The sequence below is a fragment of the Capricornis sumatraensis genome, chromosome 8 (assembly GCF_032405125.1).
Source record: "Capricornis sumatraensis isolate serow.1 chromosome 8, serow.2, whole genome shotgun sequence".
Lineage (NCBI taxonomy): Eukaryota > Metazoa > Chordata > Mammalia > Artiodactyla > Bovidae > Capricornis > Capricornis sumatraensis.
In genome coordinates this window covers 60,777,844-60,804,767 of record NC_091076.1, presented here as the reverse complement: position 1 = coordinate 60,804,767, position 26,924 = coordinate 60,777,844, and the positions used below count along the sequence as shown (strand labels likewise).

The 26,924-nt window shown below is 47.2% G+C and overlaps 1 protein-coding gene across 1 annotated transcript in view; it reads right to left on the bottom strand.

Annotated features, from left to right (window-relative positions):
* Positions 1–1,318: 1,318 nt before the first annotated feature.
* Positions 1,319–26,924, bottom strand: part of YPEL2 (yippee like 2) — a 38,288-nt gene continuing 12,682 nt past the window's right edge. Inside the window, exons 2-4 of the mRNA XM_068978260.1 lie at positions 6,705–6,748; positions 5,578–5,686; positions 1,319–1,685 (exon numbers count right to left, since the gene is read on the bottom strand). Of these exons, the coding sequence (XP_068834361.1) occupies positions 1,596–1,685; positions 5,578–5,686; positions 6,705–6,748 (243 nt within the window). The 3' untranslated portion in view covers positions 1,319–1,595. The remainder of the gene's footprint in view (positions 1,686–5,577; positions 5,687–6,704; positions 6,749–26,924) is intronic.

Genomic DNA, 26,924 nt, shown 5'->3' with positions numbered 1-26,924 from the left:
ATTACCTAACATAACCTACACATATCTTAGCAATGATAATATTTTCAGTCTAAGCAAAGAAATTATCTCAGTTAAATGAGTTTCGGTCATGCACTGCATACTGGTTAAATTGCTGTAGAACAGACTTCACAGTGTTGATTAAATGCAACAAACTCTTCTCTCATGAGCCTCACAGAGATGCGTTCCCCATTTCCCTAATATAATGAGCTTTGGATGGGGAGGTCCGGGGTGGGGTGTAACACTGGAATTTATAACTTGCCGTCTGACATCAAATTGAAGACCTTCTCATTGCTGGATCACACAGACAGATTTCTCTCCACACAAAAACATTCAAGTACAAACAGAACAAGCTAGGGGCATGAGGAATCTGCCGGCCAGGTTATCACTGAACTCGAAGCCTTGGGATTTTGTTTTCCGCAACTACAATGACAGAACTGGAGGAAAACACCCAAACTCATACACATAAAGAACTGCTGTTCTCAGTGAAGCCAATGCATACCGGGAAAAAAAAGATGCACTTAACCTGTAACAGTTCAGACCTAAACTATTCCAGGCTCTGCCCCACCCACCCCCACTTCCTTGCCACAGTGCTCTCCTCTTATGAAGGTTCAGAAAAAAAGGTCAGTTGGAATTGCTAACTGGTTCTATTTTTTTATTTTATCTGGCCCAAGATCAAGGCCATTTCTGCAAGAGCTCCCCAACTGCACCTCCCCCACTGTGTTCCCTGTTATCCTCAATCATTGATTTTTTTTTTTACTTGATTGCTGGTCAAAGCCTTTGGGATATTTGCATCTCGCGCACATTGCAAATGACACTCCCCTCTCCTGTCACCTACAGTGGCTGAAGAGGCAGAGATCACCCACAGGAGCAGTGAGGCATCAGTCATCAAAACCTTCTGGGCTTTTCCCAAGTCATCCCCTGCTGCCAGGACACACTGCTCCCCCCGCCAGCTCGGCCTGGGAGAACCAGGCCGGCCCCCTGCCCCGCCAGCGAAGACCAGGGGCCATCCTTCTTGTGCCCTCACTCGCTAACCTGGCACATTTGGTGGCAGGAACAGAAGCTTCTGATCAGAGAGAATGCAGTCATGAGGTATTTTTTTTTTTCCTCTTTGTCCTCTTAGACAAGTCGATTATTTCAAGCCTAAGTTCCCAGGTCTCCAGGAGCAGCACAAGTCTGTGCCTACCTCTCCCCGCCCGTCCCCTGCCCACCTGGGACCCTCACACCCCCGGGCTGGGCCACTGTGCTCCCGCCCAGCGGCCTTCGGGCAGCTCTGCAGGGGCCCTGGGGCCTTCGTCCAAGTGGGCTGCCGCCACGCGGGCAGGCGTCTGTTCCTTTTGTTGTTTTGTTTTTTCAGCCAACACTAGAACAGAGAGAGAAGCCAGGATCAACTCACAAACAGATACAAAGCAAAGAGACAGAGAGACAGCGGTTTAGAGGCCGGTCACCAGAAAGACGGCGTCAGGGTGGGAGAATGCCCCAGATGGCAAGGCCCCTAAATGGATGGAACCACGTGTTCAGTCACTCTCTCACGCTTGGGTAGAATGTTCGGTTGGATGGCATTCACGTGGACGCTGGGTTGGCTGGAGGCTCTCCCATCAGTCCCAGCCATTGTCCTTGATCATGTGTGCTAGCTCAATGATGTACTTGCCTTCCTTATACTTCTGGCTGCTTTCGAAGGCGTGTTCCTACAGAAACACAAAGGAAGAGAAGATGGAATGACCAAAGATGCGCAGGTGACTTCTGGTGTACAGGAGCAAAGGCAGGGCCAATGACAGGCCTCGGGGCCTCTGAAGTCTGGCCCCAGCCTCACTGAGAAGGCCCACCGCTCAAGCACGCCATGCCCCCTTGGCTTAACTGCAGGACTGAGGCATCACCAGGGCTGTCTCCATATTTACAATAAAATTTAAATTTTTTAAATTTAAGTATTCTAAATATTTTCTCAGTTTTGCAGTAGAGTTCCGTTAGCATCTTTGCTCAGACATCATCATCCCAGTAAGGTCTTTATTGAAAACCACAACCTCCCCTGCAGCCACCCCCTTGCCCCCTGTCACTTTCTGCTTTACTTTTCTCCACAGCACTAAACCACATTCAAACATACAGCATAATTTGTATCTATTTTGTGTCTGTCCGTCTTGTTCATTGTATACCTATTTTGTGTTTTGTCCGCCTTGTAAAATCTTATGGGCACTTCATTTTTGATGTTAACCAGAAATCTGTCCTATGGAGGTATCCATAGAATTTGTGTCAAATTTTTATTATTTTGGGGGGCTGTGCCAAGCAGCTTCTGGAATCTTAGTTCCCCGACCAGGGATTGCACCTGGGCCCTCAGCAGTGAGACCATGGAATTCTAATCCCTGGACAGCCAGGGAATGCCCACTGTGCCATTATTTTAAACCGTGCTTGTTAGGCTGAGAGAAAAGGCACTGGGGGAGAGGAACAAAGTGTACTGTATTGCCAAACAGGTCTCTCTTTTATTTCTTATCTTGCTATTTCCATGTCAGATGGGTTAAGTTTGTTTTTCCATCACTGCCTTTCTCCAGGGAGAAAGGAGCTGTATGAACTGCAGGCTGAAGGACCTGCCAGCCCTTGCGCCCCACTCAGCTGCGAGGCCTCCAGAGGGCAAACCCAGCACAAACCAGCTGGGAGATGCCCATCTGAAACACAGCTCCACAGGCTCTCCCAGCTAACAAGCCCCACAGAAATAAGTCCTGCGTTGGTGTGGCATCAAGGTGATATTCTGTTTGCAGATACAGAAAGCCATCTTGGTGTGTTATCTAAAAAAACAGTGGGTGTCAGAGTCATCAGATGGCAAAGCTCAATGGGCAGAACAGTGGAAAAACTCTCCCTTCTGGGCCCCCCAAATCGAAAAGGAGCTAAATCCTACTGCTGAAAGGTGCTGGGCAGCATTTGTATTAACTGTATCTTCTGTTCTAGAGCTCAGGGGCTCTGGGTCTCAGAATGCGAGTTCGGACTTGAGTCTCTCATTCAGAGAGGAGTCATTTCCCGTAGCAGAGAGGGGAGGGGCGCCAAGAGATAGTGCAAACACACCACACACACACACACACACACACACACACACACACACACACACACACACACACACACACACACAAGAGCTGTGGGCTCAGCAGTAATTTCCCTGACACTCATTATTCCCCAGCTCCGTCTGCATGAGTGTGATGTGTACACAACACAGGAATATGGTTTAGGAACAAGACCTGTTGTTCCATGATAGTGTGTTCAGAATACAGAGGGAGGAAAAAAATAAAACTAGGAAAGTGACAGTGTGTCTCTATTTTAAAAAAAAGAGAGAGAGAGAGGGAAAAGAAAACCAATACGCCCACCCCTCAAGCCTCAGGGCACTTGCAAAATGTCACGAGTGGACTCCAGGAGACAGAGCACAGGATCTGGGATGGACACAGACATCGCAGATTAAACCCCGCTCCTACTGCTTCCCAGCATCAAAAGCATCATTTAAGCATCTGCTTTCCAGTAATAGTTTGCAAAATTAAAACTTTCCATTTACAAAGTTGGGATAATTACAAGTACTTCACAGGGTCATTGTAAGAATCAGAAGGAATAATAGAATGAAAGGCTGGAGCACTGGCCCTGGTGTGTGAGAGGGGATCAGGGAATGTTTGGGGAGATGGATGTTTTTCTGTTGTCCTGTCCAGCCGTTTGACAGTCACCTGTGGCTTTCCTCCCAAGTATCATGACTATAAGCATCCTGAGAGCAAGGAATGTCTCTCATTCACTTTTGTATCTAACACAAAGGCTCTTAATAAATAAAGCTTTGTCAAAGGACTGGATTTTTTTTTTTTTTTGCCACTGTGTGGCATATGGGATCTTAGTTCCCCAAGCAGAGATCCAACCCATGTCCCCTGCATTGCAAGGTGGATTCTTAACCGCTGGTCTGCCAGGGAAGTCCTCAGGACTTAATCAGGAGCCAAGCCGGCCAACTCAGGATTATTTTCTGTCTATGATCCAGCACAACTTCAAGGAGTAAGATAATCAAGAAGTTGGGAAACAAAGAAGGGGCAGAACATTTCTGGGTAATCAAAACCAGAACTGAGGCCCCCAGAGCACACAGCGGGGACCAGTGGCCACACAGGAATCAGAATGGCCAAGGCCCTTTCTCCCAGATGAATCTGTGGCTAATCCTTCTCAGCATCGTGAAACACAGTGTCTAGGTTTTTCCATTCTCATTCTGCACATTCCAAGGAAGACATGAAAGACAGACTCTAAAGGCTGTACTCCTTCCCTGGACTCAACCTGCTGCAGCTTTTATGATCTGAGTATTTTTAAACTTTATTTCAACAGAATCATACTTTCATGGCTGGCTTCTCTTGCTCAACATCTTTTTTTCACACAGACTCGTATTTTTAGAGCAGTTTTAGACTCATCGAAAAAAGGAGCAGAAGACACAGATTTCCCCTATGCTCCCTGCTCCCACATATGCAGAAGCTCCTCCACCAGCAAAGTCCTGCAGAGTGGTGTCTGTGCTGCCATCGACAAACCTACATGACACATCCTTATCACTCTCCAGGAGGTTCTGACTGCTCCTTCAGGCTCCTTCCTAAGCAGGTCCTATGAGCCAGCCCCACACCAACCCTCTGGGACAACATGGAATAAAGTTCTCTCCCAGAAACAGGAAGACTGCCTTTTCAACATCCCCACAATGATAGAGAGGGGAGAGAAAAGCACTGTGAAAAGATCTACCAATAATAATAGCAGCAACAACAATAATAATACAAGTTGACTTTCACTGAACACACATACCCCTTCTCTCCCTGGCAAGGCTCTGCACACTCTCCTAGCTGCCGGGAAACATTACAAGTATCTGTCAAGGGACTCTCCTGGCAGTCTCGTGGTTAAGACTGCACGTCCAGTGCCAGGAATGTGGGTTCAGTCCCTGGTCAGGGAACTAAGATTCCGCATGCTGCACAGCATGGTCAAAGAATAAAAATAGTTTCCTCATCTGTAAACTAGGGGTTAAAATATGGCTCACACTCTAAGGATTCTGTGAAGAGTAAATAAAATAACATAACCCTGGGACACAGTAAGCGGTCAGGAGATGTTATGAGCCATTGTCATTACTACTACTATTACTGCTGGGCTTCCCTGGTGGCTCAGAGGGTAAAGTGTCTGCCTGCAGTGTGGGACAGCCAGGTTCGATCCCTGAGTCGGGAAGATCCCCTGAGAAGGAAATGGCACCCCACTCCAGTACTCTTGTCTGGAAAATTCCATGGACTGAGGAGCCTGGTAGGCTACAGTCCACGGGGTCGCAAAGAGTCGGACACGACTGAGTGACTTCACTTTCCACTATTATTACACTGAGAGGGTGCGTGACTGTGTGTCTGTGTGTCAGGAGTAGCTGAAGGATTGAGTAGGAAGAGTGGACTATCAATGCAAAGAGGACGCTTGTGTGCCAGGAACTGCTCTTTGAACTCAGTTTCCCATCCTTGTTGAAGATAATCCCACAAGGCCAGGGGAAGCAAGTGGGAGAATGCATTCCAGTGTCCGACTCTCAGTTTCTTTACGGCACACTCTCCACCAACCAGACCCCTCAGTACTTACATATTTCCAGCCCAGGGTGGTTTTGCAGTTTTCACAGTAAATGTCTGCGACGGCGTGCAGTCCTGTTAGCAACACACGCTCTTCCGCCGGCCCGCAGCCCACGTTAACTCTGTGCCAGGGACAGGGAGAGAGAGAGCGGGGAGTCAGGCAAATGCCCATCGGTTGTTGAAGCTGAACTTCCAGCAAAAGATTAACTGAAGACGGCTGCCCCAAGGGAAGCTAACGCTGAGAGCATCATCTCTAACAAACTAGTAGCAAACTCCCAAAAGGCAGCCACATGGAAACATCTCCATTGAGCTGTTTGTCAGATCTGAAAGTTCTGATTCACTGAGTTGACTCAAAATAGTTTTTATGGTTGAGATTTTGCTTAGAATTTTTCTTTTTTCAGAGCTTTTCTTAACAAGTGCTTTTAGGCTTGTGATTCAAGGGGACAAACTGATAACCACACCAAAGCCCACAGCCATGAGCACAGGTCCCCAGAGCTTCCTGAGGACCAACTGTGGCCGGAGATGTCAATCATGACAGCAGAGTCCTGTCCTCATCACAGGGATGGATGAGCCCCATCCATCAGCTCTCTAGACTCCCACATGGAGCACCTATGATTTCAAGCTGGACATGCTAGATTTCCATTTTCACAGTTCATCAGGCTTGCTTTCCCAGAGAAAGCTGTAAATGATGCTGAGGGCTGTGGCAGACCATACAAGGGGATGGAGGCTCTTAGCTCATTCCACTTCACAAAGCCTCCTCCAGCCTCAGTCCTCCAGCGGATCCCGGGGTCTTCTGTTCATCTTCCTCTCTTCCTCAGAGACATGTCTCAGGTCTAGTTCTGAGACCTTCGTGGTCAGGCTTCAGGAGAAGCGCTCCAGCTTCTTTGCTAGGAGCCTATAGGCCTCTGTGCTTACTGGAGTACTGCCTACATTATTTTTAGCCCAAGATGATGCCCCCCCACCGAATTCCCCAAGGATGACTGGCTAACACGTATGGTAAATAATGTTCCATGGGGTTGTGCGTATGTGTGTGTGTGTCAGAGAGGACAGGTTCCATTGTGTAATCATCACAGAGTGTTGCTTTTCCCCATCCCTCAAAATTTGCACCGAACAATGGATGTACCATTCAGAGACACTCACACTGAGTTAAAGAGGTATGCTCGTCCTTGACTTCCTTGGAACGACTGAAATGCAAGAAGACAAATCGATGGTTAGAGATGCATTTCACCCACCCAGGGGGGAAACCAACCCCAAAGCACAACAATCATGACCTTGCAGGACTGACACAGCTACAAGGGAGCAGTGAGCCAGTTAACTGTCCAGCTGGCAGATGGCAGAACCAACAGAGCTGCGGAACCCGGGTCAGCACACACTTGGATTGGCAAGGAGACGGCATTAATCCACATTGGCCTCTCCTGGACCCATATGATTTTGGCCATCTGTACTGCCCACAGCTTTCCTCGAGTCGGCCAGGGCACAGCCACAGGCACAAGTATCTCTCCAGGCCCTCTTGGTACAATCCTCAGGAGACAGCCAAGAATCCCCAAGGTAAGAATGAACCACCAAACCCACACTTCTCACTGGTCTTACTTTTTTGGAGAACTAAGATCCCACACGCTGTGCAGCCAAACAAACAGAAAAACCTGCAGTGCGGGAGTTCTCTCTTTTTGAGGTGTAGGCAACTTGATCTCCAGGTCACAGGAATGCCCACTAAAGGGTAATCCCACTTTAACTTCTAGCTTAAATAGGAGCCGGACTGCAAGGAGATCAAACCAGTCATTCCTAAAGGAAATCTACCCTGAATATTCATTGGAAAGACTGCTGCTGGGAAAGACTGAGGGCAGGAGAAGAAGCAGGGGGACAGAGGATGAGATGGTTGGACGGCATCACTGACTCAGCGGATATGAGTTTAAGCAAACTCCAGGAGATAGTGAAGGACATGGAAGCCTGGCATGCTGCAGTCCATGGGGTCACAAGAGTTGGACACAACTTAGTAACCGAACAAGAACAACAACAAATAGGAGTGTCTTTCTTCTGGCTGGAGGATGGCAGGGACTGGGAGAAACCGGAGCCCGAAAGCTCACAGTGCGATACTTCCACTAACACAGGCCCCGTGCGTGTTTCCTCCTCTGGTTGCACTGGAATGTCTGGCTGACATGAGCCAGCCATGTCCTGCACGGCTGCCTGCATTTTTTAATGTGGCTTGACAACTGTACCCTGAATTAAACATCCTCGTCTGCTCTGAAGACCACTTGGAAAAGAAACAACCAGACAAAATAAGGACTCTCCTGCGACCTCTGTTATTCAGTGGCTGGAGAGATCCAGGGCTGGCTGGTTAACAGATGACCAGAGGGCAGCGGAGAACCAGACAGGACACAGATCACTGCGCCCAAGAGAGCTGTTGCCAGAAGCAACGGACTTTAGGGGTCGGCGCCACCAGCCACAGAGAAGGGTTAAAATTCTTGACTTGTGGAAAAACTGTTTTCGGGGCAGCTGGATGGTTGGCTGCCTCCAACGTGCAGATGCACCAGAAGCCTTGGCTCCCGGGTGCAGCTCCAAAGAGCAAGCAGGTGTTTCCCAGCTGCTGCTCGGGCAAAACCAGCTCTCTTTCCTTTGGGTCTTGAAGCATCTCTGGGGAACACATGAGCTCCAGGCTAGAACTGAGCATGAATACAAGTGTTACAGCCTCGAGACCTGGAACCTGGAAGTCCATGCCACATGCTCAGATGCGACAATGTCTCAGCGAAACAGATCATAGATTTGGCCAACCAGTTAGTTCCATGTCGGAGCACACAGACACCCAAGCACCACCAGGATGGCAAAAGTTTCACCATCTGGCCCCACCACCCCCTGCAGTCTCTTCTCTCCCTACTCTGCCACTGTCTTTTCCTCTAGTCAGGCCAAACCATGTGCAATTCCTGGAACTTGAATTTCACCAACTTTGCCCACGATCCTCCCTAAGACGGGGAGGTTCCTTCACTTGACCAATCTCAAGCCTCAGCTCGGCCTCCTCTCTTTCGTAAGGCTTTCTCTGACCTCCCCAAGAAGAGGCACCCACTGGTACCCACGGACGGGACCCATCTTGCTCACTGCCTGTTTCTTTTTTTTTTTTTTTTTAGCTCTCACAGCACACTTGATTTCAACTGCCTGTCTGACTAACTCCCTCACTAGACTGTGAGCTCCCTGAAGACATGAACCGTGTCTTTAATGTCTCTCTGAACCTGCAACACATAGCATGAAAAATCTGGCATCATTTACAAAATATCCCACGAGTCAATTGCCTCTAACTTCCTTTAAAAAAAAAAGATTGCTGCTTCTGTGCTTTAAGACGTCAATAATGAGACTGATGTTATAAAAATAGGATCTTAAACAGTAGGATCCTTGCAATTTTTTATAATGGGATAGAGTAGCCCATGGGCTTCCCTGGTGGCTCAGAGGTTAAAGCATCTGCCTCTAATGCGAGTAGACCTGGGTTCGATCCCTGGGTTGGAAAGATCCCCTGGAGAAGGAAATGGTAACCCACTCCAGTATTCTTGCCTGGAGAATCCCATGGATGGAGAAGCCTGGTAGGCTACAGTCCACGGGGTCGCAAAGAGTCGGACACAACTGAGCGACTTCACTTTCAGAGTAGCCCAAAGAGGTTCATTTATACCCAAGTACTTAAAAATGTAAAGTTATGCATTTTTCCTTTGCAAAGAAACATTCCAAACTACCTGAACAAAAAGTTGCTGACAAAATACTGACTTGGCAATATTTAAAAAACAAAACAAAAACAAAAACACACACACTAAATCTGCCCCTTCAAAGTAAAGGCAACATTTTGACAGGGAATGGAAACCTAACTCCTTTTCCAAAGAAACTTGTACTACAGAGAGAACTGGTATTTAGCAATGTTTTCATTTTATATGATCTTTGTAGTTCAAAATTGAAATGTCTGTACAAAAAAACTAATTCAAAATGGAGACTACTAAGAAAAAAAATGCAGGAGAAAATCTTTGTGACTTTGCATTAGAAAAGACTTCTTGGATACTACATCAGCAGTACAATTTATAAAAGAAAAAAACTGCTAGATTTCATCAAAATTTTAAACTTGTGCTCTGAAAAAGCACTGAAACTCATGTCCATCAAGTCGGTGATGCCATCCAGCCATCTCATCCTCTGTCGTCCCCTTCTCCTCCTGCCCCCAACCCCTCCCAGCATCAGAGGTTTTTCCAATGAGTCAACTCTTCGCATGAGGTGGCCAAAGTACTGGAGTTTCAGCTTTAGCATCATTCCTTCAATGAACACCCAGGACTAATCTCTTTAGAATGGACTGGTTGGATCTCCTTGCAGTCCAAGGGACTCTCAAGAATCTTCGCATAACAATGTGAATATCCTAATGACACTGAACTGTACTCTTAAAAATTGTTAAAAATGGTGAATTTCATATTTTGTACAATTTAACACACACACAGACACACACAGAGGCACTCATATTGATGCTGTGCCCCATGTCAGACCGGTTGAGTTAGATGGGTGGGACTATGGGTATTTTTTTAAACTCCTTAGGCAATTTTTTTCTCTTTTGGCTGCCCTGTGGCTTGTGAGATCTTAGTTCCCAGATCAGGGACTGAATCAGGGTCTCAGGCGATGGAAACACACTGTCCTAACGAGATGGAAACACACTGCCCTAACCACTGGACCACCAGGGAATTCCTTCTCAGCTAATTCCGATGCACACTGAGAGTTGAGAACCCTGGACCCAGATAATGTCTAAGATTCTGTTTTACTTTAGTCATCCATGATTCTAAATAAGATTGTCCAACAAGAGAAAATGAAAACTCAATATTTTGGCCCAATTTCATAAGTGCAAATAACAACTTCCTTGGATGAATTCAGTTAGTTCAGTTCAGTTCAGACTCTTTGCAACCCCATGAACCACAGCACACCAGGCCTCCCTGTCCACCACCAACTCCCCACAGCACACCAGGCCTCCCTGTCCATCACCAACTCCAGGAGTTTACCCAAACCCATGTCCATTGAGCTGGTGATGCCATCCAACCATCTCATCCTCTGTCATCCCCTTCTCCTCCTGCCTTTAATCTTTCCCAACATGAGGGTCTTTTCAAATGAGTCAGCTCTTCACATCAAGTGGCCAAAATATTGGAGTTTCAGCTTCAACATCAGTCCTTCCAATGAACACCCAGGACTGATCTCCTTTAGGATAGACTGGTTGGATCTCCTTGCAGTCCAAGGGACTCTCAAGAGTCTTCTCCAACACCACACTTCAAAAGCATCAATTCTTCAGCACTCAGCTTTTTTCACAGTCTAACTCTCACATCCATACATGACCACTGGAAAAACCATAGCCTTGACTAAACAGACCTTTGTTGGCAAAGTAATGTCTCTGCTTTTGAATATGCTATCTAGGCTGGTTATAACTCTCCTTTCAAGGAATAAGCGTATTTTAATTTCATGGCTGCAATCACCATCTGCAGTGATTTTGGAGCCCCCAAAAATAAAATCAATGCAAATGAAAAACAACTGACGTAGCCCTATTAGAATGATCCAAAAATTTTTTTTTAACTGACAAAACCAAGTGCTCTCAAGGACACTGCAAAATGGCAACATCTGGACAGAGTTTGGCAGTTTCAATTACTCAAATGTAATGAAAACCTATGTTAATACATGTAACAACATGGATGAGCTTGAAATGCTTTAGGCTAAGAAGATCAGTGGTTGCCAGAGGTTATGGGTAAGGGGTGAGATTGACTACAAAGGAGTAACATAGGAGATGCAATTATTTTCTTATCTTGATTTTTGTGATGCGTAAGACTACACATGTGTCAAAACTCATTGGATTTTTTAAAAAATTATTTTTACATACAGTAAGATATACTCTTGTTAGTGAAATCCAATAGAATCTTTGTTCCGCAATCAGGAATTGAGCCCAGGCCCCTAGCAGTGAAAGTGCTAAGTCCTAACCACTGAACCACCAGGGAATTCCCACAAAGATTCCACCTGAATCTACCTTTCTTTGTAAAGAAGTTTTCAGTAAGGGCAACAGTTAAAATGAGGTACTGAAGAGGACTGTCTTTAGGACACACCTCTGAATCACTGAGGGCTTCCCTGCTGGCTCAGATGGTAAAGAATCCGCCTGCAGTGCACGAGATCCGGTTTTGATTCCTGGTTTGGGAAGACGCCTTGGAGAAGGGAGCGGCTACCCATTCCAGTATTCTGGCCTGCATAATTTCATGGACAGAGGAGCCTGGCAGGTCCTAGTTCATGGGGTCAGAGTCAGAAGCAACTGAGTGACTAACAATTTCACTTTCTGAATTACTGAATCAGAAAGTGATAAATCAAGACTCCCCCCACTCCCCCGCCGAAAAGAGAGCATATTCGATCATATATACCTTCAATAAAATAAGATTAAAAAGTTATAATTGTGTTTTCTTCCATCCTTTTAAATTGCAGAAATTATTAAAAATTTCTAGTAAATGTTTATGATGTACAAATTAGCAACCCCATGTATACCATTTATAAATAAACAGACATATTAGGAGTACATGCTCAAAACACTTTCCTGGTAGGTGTATGTGACTTGAAATACTCGGAGGTGACTGTTCTGGGGGTTCTAAGGCAGGGCCTAAGACTGGCTTTCTCTCATCAGTGTTTCATAGTTTTCTACATATCTAGACCTTTTGGGTTTTTTTTAGGTAGATTTATTCCTAAGTATTTTATTCTTTTCATTGCAACAGTGAATGGAATTTTTTCCTTAATTTCTCTTTCTGTTTTCTCATTGTTAACTGTATAGGAATGCAAGAATAAATTAATTTAAAAAACATCATATGAAAAGTAAAAAAAAGAGTGGCTTTCTCTAGACTGACACACATTTGAATTTCTAGAGAGCGGGGTGGGGGAGGGCACATGGAGAAGAGTCTTCAATCAGACCCAGAGGCGCCTCCCAAGGCCACCCTGGCTCCTCCAGGGGTCTTCTCCGGAGGGTGTGCTGGCAGCGGCCCATGCTCTGCAAAGACGGCTGAACCCATCAGGCGGCGATACCTACAGAAGCACCCTCCTAGCGACAGCATCGATGAGCCTGTCTCCCCGGCCCCGCACCCGGGACCAGCTGAGTCTCTGAGGACAAGAGAGATTCTGCAAGCTCTTCCGCCATGGCTTCCACACTGGGCCGCTGCCAAGCCAACATTTATGATGAGAAAAACATTCACGGAGAACAACAGGCATCTTGCAAATAGACACAGACAAGAATAGCCCGGCTGGGTCGCTGTATCCTGTGGGGCCTGGCCCAGCCTGGCACGGCCAGGCGCGGCCTGGTGCTCCCTTGAGGGAGGGTGGTGCCGAAGGTGGGGAGACTGAAAGCCAGTGAAGGGAGCAATCAGAATGGGGCAAACAGGATTTCAGACCAGGAGATCCCAGACAGACGGCCAGACACATTTGTTTGCCGTTGTGACTGCCAGGCAACAAGGCAGCTCTTTTCCATGTTGTGCATCAACCAAGGCTGGTATTCAGGACTTCAGGAAAGGGTTTTTTGTTGTTGTTGTTGTTTAAAAAAATTACCCCAAACTTTTCTTCTGTCCTTAAAGGAAAGTTATAGTTTCAGACCCAGCCCTTCCAGCCAGCTCAAAGGAACGGAAAGGCTTTGAGTTTCCTGTTTGGTAGCCAAAACCACTGATTTCTGGCCCCTTTGAAAGTCTGGAAAGCAGCAATTCCTTTCAAACGCAGGAGGACCATTGAAAAAACGAATATTTGTCGGGGGAGGTGGCAACAGAGCAAACATGCGGATTCCTCCTTCTCTCAAACAGGCTCAGGCGTGAAGTCCTCCTAGCATAAAGAGGGCCTCTCAGCCTTTCTCTGGGAAGGTCACCCATGATCAACTGAGTTGGTGCCCCAGGAGGTGCCCAGGGATGAGGCAGGCAGAGGCCCACCTGATTACTCAGCTGTAACAACCGGAGCTGCCCTGGGGTATCCTCACATGAGGAGAGGATCTCATCTCAGAAATTCAGCATAAAATCCTGGCTTCACAACTTCAACTTACTAGCTCTACTCGACTGTGGGAGAATTATCTACCCTCTGGGCTTCCACATCTTTTACACCTGTGGATGAAAAACATGCCCATGTCCTAAGTTGTTGAGAACAAGAAGTAAAACAAGGTAAACCAAGTGCAGAGGGAAAAAGAGATGAGTTCCCCACCTTCCCTCTCTGGCCTTTGCAGGAGCCTGCAGCAGAGAGAAGGTTGACTCGATCTGCTTCTTCAAAATCCATAAAAATACAGGGATAGCACCGCAGCTGCCGATGACCCTTACCAGTTACAGTACCGTCCATAGCCACAATGTCCATCACATGGGCTTTGAAGAAATGGAACTGCTAGAGGTGGAGCCTTGGCGTGGCCATACATTCACAATGCTACTAACTTGGTCAAGCCAATTTACTTCTCTGAGATTAAACTTCCTAATCTATAAAATGAGCACAGTAAAATTGTATTCACATTCACAACAGATTTGTATAAGAAATAAATAATACTGTGTACACTTCATGGCATGATAGACAGAACCTTACTATAAAAGTCACCATTAACGTATACAATTCAGGGGCTCTTGCTATATTCACAAGGCTGTGCAACCATCACCACTATCTAATTCCAGGACATCTTCACACCCCACAAAGAAATCTTGCATCATTACCAGTCACCTTCCATTTCCCTGTCCCTGGCAGCCACAAACCTCCTTTCTGTCTTTACGGATTTGCTCATGGTATTATATGCTGTACTCTGTACCTTGTCAGGGAGAAGGTAACATAGGTATTAGATAGAGACGCAATAAAGGATAAGTAAAACTCCTCCCTTGGGTGTTGGCTGAACACTCCACCTCAACATTCCCCTGGGGAAGGTCAGGTCAGTTTTCCTTTCTCATTCCTTTCTGCATCCAAGTCTGGTGGAGTTTGCTATTCAGGGTCAAAGTAAACCACAGGCTCCATTCCAAAGAGCTGAAACTCAAGCAAAATAATCTTGTCTGAATTTCACCCTTGAGGAAGCATATGAAGAAAGTGGGAAGGGTAATAATAAAGAACAATGAAAATGATGAAAACTTCCACAATTAGAACCCAAGTGTAGTTTAAAGACTCCGAGCAATTAGCTAAGAGGAAAGACAATCAAAGGGGATTTCTTCCCTTTTCTCTGCAAAAAAGGAGGAAAGCGGACTGATACGGAAATAAGAGAGACTTGGGTTCATTATAAGGGAAGAATTTCCTGACTGTGTAGGACTTCCACACTGGGACACAGGTCACCAGGAAAGATTAGGAAAGAATAAAGCCATTTGTATGTGTTTATAGTTTGCAGAAAGTTTTCACACATCTGTCTGGAGGTCTACATGGGGTAAAAAGCAATGTGTGTGCTGCCTAGGGGCAGAAGCTTGGCTGCCTCTGAGCTCTGGGAGGTCCTCCCGTTCCTGAACCAGATGAAGGGAGGGGCAGGGAAGGGACTGGCTCTAGAGGAGGAAATATCTGCAGTGTGGAGTCATGAAATTCCAAGGGCATGGGAGCATACATGATACAATGAACTGAATGGCAAAAACAAAAGGTGGTGTGGGGCTTGGGTACCACATTTTATTGCTGAAATGTGGAGACTTCAGGATCTAAGTTACTTGATGATCAGACCTTTCAATTTCAGCAGATGCTGGCAGCTCGCTACAACCTGTACTCTTCCTCTCTCTCCACAAAGAAGGCCTGGGACACTTCCATTCTCCACAAGGATACAGAGGGGGGTTTCTATGAGCAGACCAGCCCCTGTCCTCTACAGAAGAAAGCCTGACATGTCTGCTGGGGGGCGGATGGCTTCTGAGACAGAGAGATAACAGGTGGAATCAGGATGCAATGGCAGCCAGTCATTAAAGCTGGGCCCTTTGCAATTCAAATATAAAACTGAAACTTCTGGAGGGGGGACTTCCCTGGCAGTCCAGTGGTTAAGACTCTGCACCCCAGTTCGATCCCGGGCTGGGGAACTAAGGTCCCACGTACAGCATAGTGTAACCTAAAAATAAATAAATAAAAATAAAACTTCTAAGCGGGCTAAAATAATGGAGCTCAAATTTCTCTGAAAACCATCAGGTCCTTCCACTCGGGTATCTATCTGAAAAACAAAACACTAATTCAAAAAGATACGTGCACACCCCTCCCTACCCGCAGTGTTCACAGCAGCATTATTTATACTTGTCAAGGTACAGAAGCAACCTAAATGTCCACCAACAAATGAATGGATAAAGAAGACGTTATTTATATATATACTGCTGCTACTGCTGCTAAGTTGCTTCAGTCGTGTCCGACTCTGTGCGACCCCACAGACGGCAGCCCACCAGGCTCCCCGATCCCTGGGATTCTCCAGGCAAGAACACTGGAATGGGTTGCCATTTCCTTCTCCAATGCATGAAAGTGAAAAGTCAAAGTGAAGTCGCTCAATCGTGTCCGACTCTTTGCGACCCCATGGACTGCAGCCTACCAAGCTCCTCCATCCATGGGATTTTCCAGGCAAGAGTACTGGAGTGGGGTGCCATTGCCTTCTCCATATATAAAATGGAATACTACTTGGCCATAAAAAATAATGAAATTTTGCCATTTGCAGAAAGATGGATGGACTTTTATTCTAAGTGAAGTCAGACAAAGAAAGACAGATACTGTATGATATCACTTATATGTGGAATCAAACTAGAGAATAAAACAGAAGAATCAAATTCACAGACATAGAGAACAAACTAGTGGTTACTGGTGGGAAGAGGAATGCAGGGAGGGGCAATATAGGGGGAGACGGATTTTTTTTTTTAAAGGGTTATTTTGAGATCATATGAAATCATGTGTGTGAAACTTTTCAGGCCTTTAAAAACAATTTACTATGAGCCCCTGAAGTTAAAAAGAAAGCAAATTAATATATCTAGGAAGAACATGATCAGTTTCTTGGATTTAGGTTTCAGTATACCCTTCAGTTCCCAAAGCCAACTGGACATTGGCAAACGAAAACGTCCTGACACTACAAAGGATTTCTGGAAAGCCAGTGGGCAAAACTTACAGACTCTCAAGGCAAGACTTCCCCTGCAGCCAATCCAGACAGAAAGGGTTCCCTGCAAGACTGAAGCCACATGCTATGGGGGTGGGTGGTGGGCCCAGGGATCGAATCTGTGTCTCCTACATTGCAGGTAGATTCTTTACCACTGAGCCCCTGGGGAAGCCCAAATTGAGATGGCTCATTAAAATAAATTGGAAATGGTGAAATAATAATAGTCATGGCTTGTATTTACATAGCGCTTGCTGTATGCCATACAGAGCTTCCCTGGTGGCTCAGCTGGTAAAGAATCCGCGTGCAATGCAGGAGACCTGGGTTCAATCCCTGGGTTGGGAAGATCTCCTGGAGAAGGGAACGGCTACCCCCTCCAGTATTATGGCCTGGAGAATTCCATGGACCATACAGCCCATGGGGTTGCAAGGAGCGGGACACGACTAAGCAACTTTCACTGGAGAAGGGAATGGCAATCCCCTCCAGTATTCTTGCCTGGAGGATTCCATGGACAGAGGAGCCTGCTAACCTACAGTAGGTGGGGTCGCAGAGAGTTAGACAGGACTGAGCAACTAAGCCAACATATGCCAGACAGGATTCAAAATCGGTTACATAAGCCAGGTAATTTAATCCTGTCCACAATCTAATGAGGGAGGTACTTTCATCAATCCCATTTTACGGATGAGGAAAGCAAGACAAAGAAAGGTTAAAACATGCCAACACAGGGTCAAATTCCAACAGATGACAGTGACCCAGGCAGCCTGGCTCCAAAATCTAAGGAAAAATGAAGATGGGATGACAAGAGTGCTGTCCAAGTGACTTCCTAAAAGGAGCTCAACAGAATTAGACTAATACTGACATGTTTAAAGGACCTCTGAATGTACAAAGATCTTTCACATATATTAATTGATTTACCTCCAAAACAACAGAGGAAGAATCTGAGGTCCAGAGCTGTTCTAGTGACTTACCCAGTTTCCCAAAGCTTGTAAGTCAAGGTCAATACATAAACCTACAGCTTCTGACTCCAGGTCCCAAGATTTTTCTAGAACGTGTTCACTTGGAAAATCTGTCTCTTTGAAAAAGAAGGATGGATCAAGCTGTCAAAACTGATGAAAGTCTCTTAAGCTATTCACCCTCCTCTGCTCTGATTCCATATTTACTCAGCAACTGCCTAAATTTAATTCATTTGCTCAGTGGGTTTACCTTCAAGGAAGATAACACACATCCAAGCTTTCGGGATTATCTGTTCCACTGTAAATTAATTAGAATTCTGGTCTACCAATTAGCTTCCTGTGAGTTATGTTAGGATGAATCATTTCACCAGGGCTTGGTCACTCTTGGGAGAATGGATAAAATTTAATTTGTAAATTTAACAATGCTTAAGGCTGATTGAGGGCCACCAAGAGACTGCTCTCTGCAACCTAGCCTGAAACCAGCCTCCCAGGTAACAAGTGAATGAATGATTCTCATTTCACAAACCATGGAAAAAGAAAAGCAAAGAAGTCCTTAAAAATCCACTCCCCTTTCTTTGGGCTCTTGGACTTCATGATGCAGAATGAGCAGGGAAGCTGAAAGAATGCTTCGGGGAGCTTTCAAAAAGAGAATTAACTAATCACAGTCAGTAGGAATCTCACGAAGTGGACTGCAGGTTAGGGATAGTGGCAAAAGGCCTCCACAGCCACAGAGGATCTCCAAACAAAACAAAATATATGTAGACTTTATCCAGTTTTAATTTCAGAGATCACTGGGCTTTGAGGTGCCCCAGGGTCAACCACTCACCTGAGGCACAGCTCTTGTCCACGTTTCCACTAAAGACTAAAGTGTGCTCAGTTATGTCTGGCTCTTTCAATCCCATGGACTGTAGCCCGCCAGGCTCCTCTGTCCAGGGGATTTCCCAGCAAGAATACTGGAGTGGGGTGCCACTTCCTACTAGAGGGGATCTTCCTGTCTCCTGCGTCTCTTCTTGTCCCCTTGTATTGACTGGCAGATTCTCGACCACTGCGCCACCTGGGAAGCCGTATTCCCACCAAACTTCTGCCTAAATACTTTCAGGGATAGTGAACACCCTGCCTCCCGAGGAACCCCATTCTGCTGCCAGCCGCTCTGATAATCCTTCATCTTTACATCCTTTGGTGCCAAAAAATACTTCTGGTTATAGCTTTACATCGCCGTTTCCTTCCATGGGCTAAGCTTCTCCCAGCTTAGCAGATGAACTAGATTCAAATCCCATTTCTGGCATTTTCTCTATTGTGTGTTCTTGAAGATGCTCCCCTTTCTGGTCTCAAGTTCCTCACCTGTCAAGTGGGGTAACAGTACCCACCTTGCAGAATAAAGAGACTAGCATAAGCCAGGCCCTTGAGAAGTGGGAGCATCCTTCAAATTTCCTGTACGCGGCACGGTTTTACTCTCACAGAGTCTCTCGCTGTCTTCTTAACCTGATTTTTTCATTTCATCTTAGGGAAACAGTTATGAAGGAAGAGACAATGTGATTTTAAAGGGTTTGAAGAAATCACAGCCAGTGAGCTCTTATGAAAAAGACTCGCGGATACAAATATTAAAAAGATCTGTGCACAACGTGCTTGCCAAAATGCAAAAGCTGGGCACTGGAGATTCTCAGTATTCCGTCTAGAGACAGAATACCAGCGGGTCAGAACAACCAGCCGGCCTGCTCCCAGCCCCAGCCAGGCAAGGCTTCATCTGCCTCCAACTCCATGCCTTCCTCACGCAGAGCCCTGCCCCTCTGCACTGGGAGTTGCGTCATCTGTGAAATGAGGGGGTTGACTGAGGTTTCTTACGAGGGTGAATATTCCATGAGTCCATATTCTCAAGAGAGTAGACGCCTTGCACAGTGAACGAACATTTCCGAGTCAGACCTCTTTCCTGGTGTTTTTTCAACTTCCTGTTTATCTGGATAAAAGGTCTTTTCTGCTCATCAGCTGGTCTATCTTATCTAGTTCCTGATAAGACTCATCCTCAAGACTTAGAGACTTAAATCCCTGCCACATATTCTGGTGCTCAACCTTCTTCCCTGGCCAACAGAAAAACCTAAGGCCCACTGAAATATCAGGCGCTGGAAAATCATCTCCTGGGCCAAGAGATTTTCCCACAGTAACACAGTCTATGATATTTTAAAAATAGGAGACATGGGGTGGGGTGAGAGCTAACTGTTCAATAATATAGACATGGCTGAGAGCTTCCCTGGAGGCTCAGTGGTAAAGAGGCTGCCTGCAAAAAAGAAAAAAAGAATCAGCCCGCCAATGTGGGAGATACAGGCTCGATCCCAGGTCCAGGAAGATCCCACATGCTGCAGAGCAACTAAGGCCACGTGCCACAGCTACTGAGCCTGTGCTCCAGAGAGGGAATCACAACTACTGAGGCCACGTGCCGCAAATACTGAAGCTCATGTGCCCTATGGTCACGCTCTGCAGCAAGAGAAGCTACTGCAATGAGAAACCTGTGCACTATAAGCAGAGAGTAGGCTCAGCTTGCACAACTCGAGCAAAGCCTGTGCAGCAGTGAAGACCCAGTAGAGCCATAAAGAAAGAAAGAAAGAATGCTGCACCTCTGTAACTTTAAATCAACAAATATTTAATGTCCCAGACCTTGCGTAGCCCCAGAGGGTATAAACAGTCTGTCCCGAAGATGCTTAAACTCCAGCAGAGGGCTTTCCTTCAAGGTGAAGATGACGAAGAGGACTTGAAACAGCCGCGGCACAACCTGCCTATGTGCACCTCTTTCCCAGGGTTGGATAATAACTCAGTGAGCAGCAGACCCCACATGCTCGCTACAAAATAAGAAAAACAACAGTATCTTGTATCTCCCCTAGTTTGATACCACCTCAGGGCACTGTCTCAGGTATTATCCCTGTTTTATAAGACAGCTGATGGAGACTTCCCTCGTGGTCCAGTGGTAAAGAATCTGCCTACTCATGCAAGGACCATGAGCCACCCCAATGAGAAGCTGCACGGCAATCAAGACCTAGTGCAGCCATAAATAAATAATTTTTTAAAAGATAAACTGATGAGGACAGAGCCACACCCAGAAGTTAAACTCAAAAGCACCCCTCCACCCCCGCCCCAGGGGCAGCTCCTTTGTTTGGAAGTGCTGGTGAGCCTGGTCTATTGTATACACATTACTCCCCTACCCACTGATCTTTCCTGTTGATGGGGGTGGAGAGAGGGTGTAGGATCCTTAACAGCACTGGACAGCAACTCTGAAAGCAGAACTTGTTAGTTTTTAAACAAGGACCAGCCAGTTGGACCACGGAGTGGGTGTTCCCATGCAAATTCCAGTGCTTTCAAGTTGCTCCATGAACAGAGTCTACTCAGGACAGCAAGCCCTGTTTTTCTGCAACCAGCTCTTTGATTAGGTCTAGTGAGGGACTCAATTAGCATCATGGAAACACAGAGCAGATTTCAGAAAGGAAAGGTCAGCTGCAAGCCCTAGCATTTGCTATCAGCCATCTGCCAAGCAGGAAGTGCTACTCAGATCTATTTTTAATCATATTCCCTAGGCAAAGGCTCCTGGGAGAATGCACAGGCCAGGCTTATTCCAAGAGAAACATTAAATTGCTACCTTTCTGAACACATTTTTAAATCTGTCTCTGGATACTTGGGGTATTGTTTTAAATAAATTCTGGACACCAACTTATATACAGAGGCCCAGTTCTTGGGTACTCTCACACTGACACCTACCTCCAAGGAGGCCATGGTTGGCCTGTATTCTCCCTTCTTGGGAAAATTCCCTGGGACTGTTCGAAGGATGGACTAATTCCACACACCATAGCAATCCCTACAACCAGGTTCCAGGTATTTGATTTGGCTGCAAATGAAGGGGGAAGCAAATGGTAGCTTAAGTCCAGCATCCATGTCCATTTCCCAGAGCAGTGAGACTGACGAAGCTAACAGGGCAGACCTCCCCGTCACTCTCATTTTTCAGTCCATCTACCACTTCAGAAAGCTACACTAACACCAGTTCCTCTGGCAGGGACTCGACCATGACTCAAGATATGGCCTGGCTACAGAAAGGAGCAAGGTTTCAGCTCGCCTCCCAGGGACCCGGCCTGTGCCGTGGCTGGCTGGCCCGCCCAGGCGCAGGAACATTCTGTCCACTGGCTTCTTCCCCCCACGACCCGCAGCAGCACTCGTGTCTCAGTTCCCGCCAGCCCGAGGGACGAGACGTTTCTGCGAGGCCTGGACGGGGAGTCTGGCACAGCCATGGCAGAGGAGGTTCAAACAGGCTGGGCTTCTCCCAGCCTGCGCATACATGGAACAGAGTTTCCCTGTCTCTGGACGCTCAGGCTTTCTGCCTCCGATTTCCAGCAGAAGGTAAAACCTAAGTGTATGTATGACTGTGCCTCAGCCAAGTCAAGTTCCATTTGCCAACGAAGGCCGGGGGGCCCCAGCCAGGGCTCACCCCATCAAACCCTCAAGTGGTACTGTGGGGCCCAGTGTGCCCCATGACAAAGGGCACAACGGGGTCTGCCCGCTGGTTTTACCAGCCTCTCCAGCCCAACCCCGCCCTCCTCTTAGGAGCTTATCTGTCAGCGAGCAGCCGATGGGAAAGCTAAGCTGAAAGGGCACCTTGGCTGTGGGATCTTTGCCTGAGAATGTGAAATAAGAGACTGGGTATTTGGGGCAACTTAACACCGGGAGGCGCCCGGCCAGAGGGCTGGGGAGGAAGGGACGGAATAGGCAGAGGTGAGCTTCACAGGAGATCTCACTCCCCCAGGCTGGGGGGTGGGGAGACAGCAGGGCTGGGAACCCAAGCCAGTGAGCCTCAGCAGACGTGTCCTTGGAAAAAAAAAAAAAGGCCACTGCCCAGGGTCACTCCCCCTGACCCAGTTGGACCACAAATTAATTAGGGCTTCTGAGCCCTGCTGACTCTTGAGTTCCTCTTCTTTCTGGTTTCAGGAGCAAAGGGAGTTAATCGGCAAACAGCTTAAGAAAGAACTCTTCTTGTGCCTGTCTGAGCATCACTGGTGCCCTTCCTCTGCCCCTTCCCCAGTTTGCCACAACTGTGTATGTACCGGGAAACCCAGAAACAAATGAAAAAACACCTCAAGGAAACAGGGGGTGTTGGGTTTGGTCCAAGGGCTAAACCCCAGGAACAGGAAGTTACCTGGAGATTTCAGAGCCAGGCAGACAGCCAGGGAAGGACCAAGAGAGGAGGCTGGGTTCTCAGTTCCTCTGCTAATTCAGAGCAAGAAACAGGGCTCAAGGTAGAGCTCTTAGGGGAGTGGGCTGGGGATGGGGTGCACACCCCATCTGAATTCCGACCCTGGTTCTACCACTTCCATTTCCTAGCTGAGTCCCCTTTGGTCAACTCAGTTCGCCCAAGCCTCACTTTCTTCACCTGAAAATGGAAACGAGAGGAGGAAAGGGAACCCTGCTACACTGCTGACGGGAATGTGCTGGTGGGGCCACTGTGGAAAACAGTACGGAGACTCCTTTAAAAACTAAAAAAAGAGATTTGCCATATGAGCCAACAATCCCAGTCCTGGGTATGTATCTGGAGAAAATGCTAATTTGAAAAAATACATGCACCTCCATGTTCATGTGTGTGCTGAGTCGCTTCAGCCGTGTCTGATTCAACACTATGGACTGTAGTTCGCCAGGCTCCTCTATCCATGGGATTTCTAGGCAAGAATACTGGAGTGGGTTGCCATGCCCTCCCTCCTGCAGGGGATCTTCCCAAACCCAGAGACTGAACCCAAGTCTTGAACCCAAGACTGACTCCTACACTGGCAGGCAGATTCTTTATCACTAGCGCCACCTGGGAAGCCCATATTTACCATCTGAGCCAAGACATGGAAGCGACCCAAGTGTCCATACCAAATGAATGAAGAAGATGTGGTTCAATGGAATATCACTCAATCATTAAAATATAATGAAATCACACCATGTACAGCAACCTGGAGGGACTTGAAGGGCACTAGAGAAAGACAAATACCATGCTAATCGCTTATATGTGGAATCTAAAAACATGATGCAAATAAAGTATTTACAAAACAGGAATAGACTCACAGACACAGAAAGCAGACGAAAGGTTACTAAAGGGTGGTGGTGAGGGAGCAGGGAGAGATAAGCTAGGAATTTGGGATTAACAGATACATACGAATATATAAAATGGGTAAACAATAAGGACTTCACTGTACAGCCCAGAGAACTCTACTCAATATCTTACAATAACCTATTATGAGGGCTTCCCTCACGCATAGCTCAGCTGGTAAAGAATCTACCTGCAATGCAGGAGACTCCGGTTAGATTCCTGGGTCAGGAAGATCCCCTGGAGAAGGAAAGGGCAATCCACTCTAGTATTCTTGCCTGGAAAATCCCATGGACAGAGAAGCCTGGCGGGCTACAGTCTACGGGGTCGCAAGAGTCGGACACTACTTAGTGACTAAACCACCACCACCAAATAATAAGGACTTACTGTATAGCACAGAGAACCATACTCAATCTTACAATACCCTATAACGGAGCGAAAGTGTTACTCGCTCAGTCGTCTCCAACTCTTTAGCCCAAATAGAGTACCTCCTTAAACCTGGTGTCCTAGGAGACTTGTTTCCTTCCCCTAGTAGGGGCTTCCCAGTGACATTCAGACCGACAGAATAGGAATCTCTGGGACCTGGAAACGAGCCATTTTATCCCAGGTTATTCTGATGTACTCTCTGACTTGGGAATCACTGCCCAAGCATCTCCCTTTTCCAAAGCCAGTTTCAACTACTCTCAGGCCAAAGACATGAAGGTTGTAGAAGCCACTTAATCTCCTCCACTTTTCCCTGGCCTATACCTCAAAACTACATACACCAAAGTCATCTGAATTCTGCAACTCAGTTCTCCCTTGAAAGTAATAGGAAAAAATCCATACATGCAGGCTGCAACTGCCTGCTTAGTCAGTGAGTGAGCTGCTCAGTGAGTGAGCTCAAGAAGCTAGATATTCACATGAGAGAGAGCATCTCACCCAGCGAACCAGATAACCCAGGTCCCAGAGTACTTTGAGAGGCTTTCATCTCAGAGTCACGGGTGCTGGGTGTTGGCCAGTGATTTATCTGGCTGCCGTTTAGCTGACAGCATCGCCAGGAATGGACTGAGCTTGGTTATTAATTACAGCCACTGGCTTAATTATCAGCACTTATTAACTTTATACAATATCAACATTCCTCTTCACACAAAGCTCATAGGCATACGGTTTAGAGCAGTTAGAGAGAAGCGGAGTGGAACCAAAGGCTTTGCTTGGAAACTCTCCGTGGCTAAATGCAGAACTGCATCTAAACTCCTTCCCTGGCCTTCTGGGCCCATGTGATCCACCCATGCTGACTTCCTGCTTCCCTCTACCTGCCCTCTCCACCTCTTACCTGTGGTTCTTCAGGCTGGATCTCCTCTATGCCTCTGCTGGGAATGGACTCCCCTTCCTTGTTCACTTAGTAAACACTAATCTTGCTCTCTGCCCCTGTAAGCAGCCTAAATAATCACCTATTCAAAGCCTGTGTTTCACTACATCCTGTAATAGTTAACTTCTTTCTTTTTCCCACTAGATCAAGAGCTGCTTCAGGGCAAAAATTTGATCGTGTCCTATTCTGCATCCCCAGTGCCTCATACAGCAGTACTCAGGACACGCTGAATGGTCAGAGAGGTCATGTGCCTTATCCAAGGCCACACTCGACATTCAGTGGCAAAGCCAGGCCCTAGGGCAGAGGCGGCCCGGATCTTCATTCAGGGCTCGTAAGGGGATGCTAATGACTCGCTGTCCACAGGGCCCCACACTGTTTTCCCATGGAAGTGATGAGATTGTTTGAAACTACCGGCACTGTCTGGCTCGGGCACCGTGTAACCTCTGGTGGGGACCGGCACATTAGATGGCTGAGGCTGCAGTTTGGCCTGTGCAGAGGAATTCTCTGGCACCAATCAGACCATGCCACTGAACAGCGTCCATCAACTCCTGTACTATCCCTACCAAATGGAGCCCCCCTGTTGATCTGGGACACCTCTTGAAATCACACTGACCCATTTTCCCAACACCGATCTCATAACGGTCATTCCAATCATCAACTCAGGGGTCAGCAAACAATCCTCTGGGGCCAAATGGGGCCTCTCACCTGTCTTGTAAATCAAGTGCTACCGGAACACAGTCAGGCTGGCTCGTTCATGTATTTTCTATGACTGCAGACTTGAGGGGCTTCCCAGGTGGCACTAGTAGTCAAGAACCCACCTGCCAATGCAGGAGACACAATAGACACGGGTTCAATACCTGGGTGGGAAGATCCCCTGGAGAAGGAAATGGCAAACCACTCCAGTATGCTTGCCTGGAGAATCCCATCAACAGAGGAGCCTGGTGGGTTACAGTCCAGAGCGTCGCAAAGAGTCGGCCACAACTGAAGCGACTTGGCATGCACACACATAGAGCTGAGTCCAGAAGGCCTGCAAAGCCTGAAATATGTATCACCTGGCCTTTACAGGAAAAGTTTTGCTGACCCCTGATCTAGCTGAAGGAACAGGGAATGAAGACTCCAAACAGGCTCGCCCTGCTACCAAGGGACTGGCTGCCCCCACTCTGGAAGTCAGTGGACCAGACTGGCTTTTGCATGATGTCATTGCTTTTTTTAGCTCTGGTTCCAGGCCTGGGATCCAGGAGGAGATTTTCCCTATCAGACACACACACACAGGGGCCCGGGGCACCCAAGCACATGACTTGGCTTGGTTTAATGGTGCTCAAGCAATGTTTATTAAACAAACAGACAAACAAAGGCCTGTGAAGTCCAGCTAGCCTGGGCCCCTACACATGAACAAAAGCCCACCCTCCCTCCTGTCAGTTTCAAGGTGACTAGTCACACAGGTGTCTGGCAGCAGCCTGGCGACCTAGATTTGTCAGACTTTATCTTATCAGCTTTCCTTCCTGTGTACTTGCCCAGCACCTGCCCCCCCCCCCCCCCCAGTGCCCAGGGCAGCCTGGCCTGGTGTTTTTATAGAGAAGGGGAGAGACTGGGAGGACCTCTCGCCTTCCCCACAGATATACTTTGGTTTTTTTTTTTCTCCTGCAAAGGGGAGGATCAAGATATACGGAGACTTGGAGCTTAGAGGAGCTCCGGGAAGTCTGGTTTTTCTCACTTCCTCTCCCCTTGGGTTTCCTGGGTGAATCTGTCTGGGATGGACCTCAAAGGACTCCTCGGAGCCCCGCCTGCCAAGTGGCACGTCTGACACGTACAGGGGAGGGACCGGCTGTGGGTGAAGCGAGCAAGGCAGCCACCACCCCAGGGCGAGAGAGAGGCCTGATCCTAAGAGGAGACATTCCTCCAAAGACACATGAGAAGGCCAGGTCTG